This window comes from Myotis daubentonii, chromosome 10 (genome assembly GCF_963259705.1).
Source record: "Myotis daubentonii chromosome 10, mMyoDau2.1, whole genome shotgun sequence".
In the NCBI taxonomy this organism is placed as follows: domain Eukaryota; kingdom Metazoa; phylum Chordata; class Mammalia; order Chiroptera; family Vespertilionidae; genus Myotis; species Myotis daubentonii.
The window spans coordinates 7,717,684-7,724,756 of NC_081849.1; the positions used below are offsets into that span (position 1 = coordinate 7,717,684).

The 7,073-nt window shown below is 45.5% G+C and overlaps 1 protein-coding gene across 1 annotated transcript; it reads right to left on the reverse strand.

Annotated features, from left to right (window-relative positions):
* Positions 1-624: 624 nt before the first annotated feature.
* Positions 625-1,343, reverse strand: LOC132242630 (large ribosomal subunit protein eL14-like). Its single transcript, XM_059711531.1, has one exon. It carries the CDS (start codon positions 1,318-1,320, stop codon positions 679-681), a length of 642 nt encoding a protein of 213 aa, XP_059567514.1. The 5' UTR covers positions 1,321-1,343; the 3' UTR covers positions 625-678.
* Positions 1,344-7,073: the final 5,730 nt, after the last annotated feature.

Below are 7,073 nucleotides of genomic sequence, written 5' to 3' on the forward strand. Positions count from 1 at the left end.
TGGATCTAAACCACTTATTAGATATTTGGCTGACTCCCATTCTATAGATTGCCATTTCATTTTGTTGATAGATTCCTCTGCTGAGCAAAAGATTTTTACTTTGATGTAGTCCCATTTATTTGTTTTTGCTTTTGTTTCCTTGCTTTTGGTGTCAAATACAAACAATCATCACCACAATCAAAACCCCTTTTGTTTTCTTCTAGGAAATTTATGGTTTCAGGTCATATGTTTAAGTCTTAATCCATTTGGAGTTAATTCTTGTGTATGGTGTCAGATTGGAGTCCAATTTTATTCTTTTGCACATAGCTATCCAGTTTTCCCAGCACCACTTATTGAAGAGACTATCTTTTTCCCATTGTATATTCTTTATTCATTTGTTGAAAATTAATTGACCATTTATTTCTGAGGTCTCAGTTTTCTTCCACTGATTATTATGTCTGTTTTTATGCCAATACCGCACTGTTTTGATTAGTATGGCTCTGTAATATAGTTTGAAACCAGGATGTGTGATGCCTCCAGCTTTGTTATTCTGTCTTAAGACTGCTTTAGCTATTCAGGAACTTTTGTGTTTCTATAAAAATTTTAGAATTTTCTTTTTCTATTTCTGTGGAAATGCCATTGGAATTTTTTTTGTTAAAAAGAACCTTTATTATACATTTATAGTAGCCCCTCATGTTCTCATGTTTTCTTGCCAGATGCCTTGGGAGCAGCAGGTGCTTTCTGGGCTGGGGCTTTTGGACTCGTTTGAGCTTTTGGAGGCGCTGCCTTCTGGCCTGCAGGTTTCTGGGCGGGAACCTTCTGGGCTGGAGCCTGCTTGCCTGCAGTGGTCACCTTTTTTGCTGGAGCCTTTGCAGCAGCTGCTGCAACTGCAGTGGCACCTTTAGCAGCAGGTGCTTTTTTGGGAGAAGCTTTCAGAAGAGTTGCCTTTTGAAACTTCCTAACTTCAAGCTTGATTATTCGGTTCCTCATTTTCTTTTCTTTTATTACTTTGTAACGATCAAAATTTGTCATCTTGGCTTTCTTTTCTTTGGCTTCACTCTTCCTGGCCCATCTTGTGGTTGTCCATTTTGTATTGATATCTGCCTTCTCCCAGGCTTGTCGAACATACTTCAGGCGGGCACTGTGTGGGAACTTAAGGATGAAGTCAGTGAGCTGCATGCATTTGAAAGGCATAGCCTGTCTCCTTACTTGAGTGCAAGGTCCATCATCCAAAACCCTATTCTGATCGATAACATCTACAATCATGACCAGCTTCCCGGCATGAGGCCTGAAGGAGATGTAGGCCACCCAGCCAACCTCCACGAAGTGCCTGAACACCATATTGGCGGTGCTCGGAGAGAAAGAACAAGGGCCACCCAACCATGCACATGCGTAAGAAAAGCCATTGGAATTTTGATAGAGATTTCATTGAATCTGTGGATCACTTCAAGCACTATGGACATTTGAAAAAGAATAATTCTTCCAGTCCATAAGCACAAAACATCTTTCCATGTATTGTGTCTTCTTTAATTTCTTTCATTAGTGTCTTTTAATTTCCAAGGTCTTTCAATGTTTGGGTAAAATTTACACCTAGGTATTTTATTCTTTATGATTTTACAGTAAATGGGATTGTTTTCTTTGTTTTTCTTATAAATCATTATTAGCATATAAAAATGAAACTAATTTTTAATATTTTATGTTGATTTTGTATCCTGCAAATTTACTGAATTTGATTATTATTTCTCATAACTGTGTTGTTTTGTGAAGTCTTTAGGATTTTCTGCATATAAGATCATGTCATTTTCAAATAGACAAATTTACTTTTTCATTTCTGATTTGGATGCCCTTTTTCATGCATAATTGCTCTGGTTATGATTTCTAGTACTATCTATAATAATAAAAGCATAATGTGCTAATTAGACTGGACAGCTGAACAACCTTCCGGATGACCTTTTGGACAAAGCTGGGGCTGTGAGGGCTGAGCTCCTTCCATGAATTCCGTGCATAGAGCCTCTAGTCCTACATAATAAATAGGTAATATTCAAATTGACCATCACTCCAACACACAAGATGGCTGCCCCCATGTGGTCAAAGATGGCCACCCCCATGTGTTCAAAGATAGACACCACAAGATGGCTGGCAGGGGAGGGCAGTTGAGAGGGACCAGGCCTGAAGGGGAGAGCAGTTAGAGGTGACCAGGCCAGCAGGGAAGGGCAGTTTGGGGAGACAGGGCCGGCAAGGGAGGACAGTTAGGGGCAACTGGGCCAGTGGGGGAGCAGTTAGGCATTGATCAGGCTGGCAGGGGAGTGGTTAGAGGTGATCAGGCTGGCAGACAGAAGCAGTAAGGGGCAATCAGGCAGGCAGGCAGGTGAGCGGTTGGGAGCAGCAGTCCCAAATTGTGAGAGGGATGTCTTTGTGCTCATTTAGGCCTGATCCCACTAAATGGGCAGTCAGGCATCCCTCGAGGGGTCCCAGATTGGAGAGGGTGCAGGCTGGGCTGAGGAACACCATTCCCCCATGCATGAATTTTGTGCACTGGGCCTCTAGTCAATATCTTATCTAATAATAGAAAAACATGGTAATTAGCTGTACCTCTGCTACCCTTCCCATTGGTTAATCAGGGTGATATGCAAATTAACTTCCAGCCAAGATGGCGGCCGGCAGCCAGGCAGCTTGAAGCGAACAGGAGGCTTGCTTGCTTCAGTGATGGAGGAAGCTAACGTTCCCCGCCTGCCTTGCTGGCCTCTGAGCTTGCAGTTTGAAACATTGTTACAAATATAGAAGCTAAACAAAACCCCAGAAACCTGCTTTCAGCCAGCTGGGATCTCAGAGCTGGAGTTGAAACAGTGTTTCGATTATAGAACCCAAACAAACCAGATACCTGCTTTCAGCAGCAGAGGCCTAAGAGCTGGAGCCAAGCCTCAAAGCTAAAGCTGGCCCAGAATAAAAAAGAAAAAAAAGAAAAAAAGGAGCAGTTGGGAGCTTCAGTCACCCACCAGCCTGAAAACAGCCTTCAGCCCCTCACCCAGACTGGCCAGGCACCCCAGTGGGGATCCCCACCCTGAAGGGTGTGTGACCAGCTGCAAACAGCCATCATCCCCTCACCCAGGCTGGCCAGGCACCCCAGTGGGGACCCCCACCCTGATCCAGGACACCCTTCAGGGCAAACCAGCCTGCCCTCACCCGTGCACCAGGCCTCTATCCTATATAGTAAAAGGGTAATATGCCTCCCGGCACCAGGATCAGTGTGACAGGGGGCAGTGCCCAAACCCCCGATCGCCCTGCAGCTCTGTGTGTGACAGGGGGCGGGACCACAACCTCCCCATTGGCCCTGCCGTGAGTGTGTCAGTGATGGCGCCCCAACCCCCTGATCTGCCCTGCTCTGTGTGTGACAGAGGACGGTGCCCCAACTCCCCTATCGGCCCTACTCTGTGAGTGAAAGGGGGTAGCTCCCCAACCCCCTGATGGGACCTGCTCTGTGCATGACAGGGAGGAGCTCCTCAACCCCCTGATTGGCCCTGCTCTATGTGTGACAGGGTACGGAGCCCCAACCCCCCTGATGGGCCCTGCTCTGTGCATGACAGGGGGCAGCGCCCCAACCCCCTGATCGGCCCTGCTCTGTGCATGACAGGGGGTGGCGCCGCAACCTCCCTATTGATCCTGCCTTGAGTGTGACAGTGGGCAGTGCCCCAATCCCCCAATTGGCCCTACCCTGAGGGTGACTAGGGGTGGCATCGCAACCTCCCGATCTGCCCTGCTCTGTGCATGACAGGGGGCTGCACCTAGGGATGGGCCTGCCCTCTGCCACCTGGGAGCAGGCCTAAGCCAGCAGGTCGTTATCTCCCTAGGGGTCCCAGACTGCGAGAGGGCACAGGCCGGGCTGAGGGACCCCCTCTTCCTCCCGAGTGCACAAATTTTTGTGCACTGGGCCTCTAGTATGTATATAAAAGACTCAGCAACTGGCTGACCATCCAATCAGCCAGTAGCTATGATGCACACTGACCACCAGGGGGCAAACGTTCAATGCAGGAGCTGCTGAGTAACATGAACTTTGCAGAGTGCCCTCTTGCATTCCAGGACCCCTCAGGGGATGTTGGACTGCTGGTTTCAGTCTGATCTCCACAGACCAGGCCAAGGGACCCCCACCTGCCAGAGGGATTCCGCTCACTTCACAGATGGCATCCCAGGTGCTGCCCGCCACAGAGGGACCTTGGGATCTTGGCTCCAGGGCATGTCTGGCCCACCCTGCCAGCTACCTTCTAATTAATTTCCTTTCAATGTGCATGAATCCATGCACCAAGCCTCTAGTATTGAATAAAAGTGTTAAGAGTGGGCATACTTGCATTTTTTTCTGACCTTAAAGTAAAAGCTCTCACCTGTTTACTTTTGGGTATGATCTTAGCTGTGAGCTTATCAAATATGTCCTTAATTGTGTTGAGATACATTTCTTTTGTACCCAAGATTTTTTTATATGAAAGGATTTTGGATCTTGTCAAAGGTTTTTTCTTTATTTATTGAGATAATCAAATGATTTTTACCTTTTATATTGTTAATATATTGTATCACTTGGACTGACTTATGCATGTTGACCCATTCTTTATTTTAATGATATGGTTTGTTACACTAATTGATTTCTGAATGTTAAACCATTATTGCATTCCTGTGATGAATTCCACTGGGTCATGGTGTTTACTCCTTTTTATATATTGCTGGATTATTTTTGCCAGTACAGGCAGTCCTCAGGGTACATTGGACTTGATGTACCACATTTCCTGGTTACATCCATCATTTCAACCTATGGCGTTTGCACGAAGTTACCCGGGATCTAGTTGGTGAGCTGCGTGGATGAATACGCCATTTATAAGCCATTTTGGATTCTGCTTCATTCACTCTATTTCGTTTGTGTTGTTATTTTGGACATTTTTTGCCCTTCATTATGGCTCCTAAGCATAAGGCAGATTCTCCTGATGGCAGTGCTATGAAAAAAAGGAAAGCCATCACAATGGGAGTGAAAGTAAACATAATAAGACACTCAGAAAAGGGCAAAACACCAACCAACATCGGCCAGTTGCTTGGCCTAAGTCATACGACTGTCTCCACGATCATCGGCTATACAAAGCTTACACTTGACCATGTGAAAGGATCTGCTCCTTGAGATCAACTGTGATTACAAAGCAGCGTAGTGGTCTCATTATTGAGATGGAAAGATTTTTAGTGCTTTGGCTGGATGACCAGCATCAATGATGTATCCCAGTTAGCCTGATGTTGGTTCAGGAGAAGGCTGAAAGATTGTTTGAGGCCTTAAAAAAAGAAAAGGGGGAAGGGAGAAAAAGTGAAGAGTTTGTGACTAGTAAAGGTTGGTTGATGTGTTTTAAGGCTCGTGCTAATTTGCATAATCTTAAGGTGCACGGGGAAGCTGCTAGCGGTGATGTGAAAGCAGCAGGTGATTTTCCTAGTGTGTTGGCTGAGATAATTAGGGAAGGGGGGTTACCTTATAAACAATTATTTAATGTGGATGAGACAGGCTTGTTCTGGAAGTGTATGCCTACACATATGTAAATTGCCAAGGAGGACAAGACAGCATCAGGCCATAAAGCCAGCAAGGAGAGATTGACTTTGCTACTTGGGGCTAATGCTGTTGGTGACTTCAAGCTGAACCCTTGTTGGTGTATCTGGCTGAGAATCAAGGGCACTCAAGGGCGCATGGAAGGGTCAACTACCTGTCATCTGGAAATCTAACAAGAAGGCCTGGGTGACACTTAGCGTATTTGAGGACTGGTTCACCAACCACTTTGTGCCAGAAGTGAAGGCCTACTGTGCTTCCAGGGGGCTGCCCTTTAAGGCGTTGCTAGTGCTGGACAATGCCCCTGGTCACCCTGCCGATCTGAATGACTTTCATCCAAATGTCAAGGTGGTTTACCTTCCACCTAATATCACCTCCCTTTTACAGCCTATGGACCAAGTTTTTTGCCTCTTTCAAGGCCTACTACCTCCGAGGGACATTTGCTATGGCTTTTAGGGCAACTGAGGAGGATAAAGAGTTGACTCTCAAGGACTTTTTGAAATCTTACAATGTTCTTGTTGCTACAAAAAAACATTTCTGATTCTTGGGATGAAGTTAAGCAGACGAACCTGAATGGTGTTTGGAAAAAATTGTGTCCCCAGTTTGTGAATGATTTCCATGGCTTTGAGGATTCTGATGCGGTTGAGTTGAGTAAGAAGCTTGATTTGGAGGTGGAGGCTGAGGATGTCACAGAGCTGCTGGCATCTCATGGAGAGGAGCTATCTACCAAGAACCTCATTCAACTGAAACAGCAATTAATTGAAGAGAAAGACACACCAACCCCAGAGCCCAGGAGATTTACAAGCAAGGAATTATCAGGGGCCTTTGCCATGATAGAGGATGCCTTGGCAAGGTTTGAGGCTCAGGACCCCAACATTGACAGGTAGACTAAGGTTGCCAGAGGGGTCATGGGTAGCCTGCGGTGTTATAAGGAGATTTGGGAGGACAAGAAGAAGGTATCCTTCCAGACTAGCCTCGGACGTTATTTTAAGAAGGTAGAGAAACCTGGAACAGATCCCATACCCTCTACCTCATATGCCTCTCCAGACTCACCTGCCCCAGTATCTCATGCACCTTCTTCAGGTTCTGCCTCTCAGACCTTCTCCCCCAAGTAGCCTAGTGTAAGCCTGTCTTTCCTCCCTTTGCAACGTCCAGTGTGCAAGCCAACAACAATAGTAAAGGTAAGGATAATACAGTATTTACCCTTGTATGTACATATGTGCTTTATGGTTTTTATTATTTATTTACCACAAGTAAAGGTCATCTTTCTTTTAAATTATTTTTACTGATTTACTTCATTACCTCTGTGTATGTGCTCCATGTGAGTGATGAAGGTGCTTATGTAGGTGGCTTATGGTGAAAATTGTGTTACATCGCGCCATAGGAAGGGACCTCCGACATAACCTGAGGACCAACTGCATTTTGTTGAGGATTTTTGCATCCATATTTGTAGGAGATATTGATCTGAGGTTTTCCTTTATTGTGTTATCTTTTTATATTCTGGTATCAGGACAATACTGGCATTATAGAA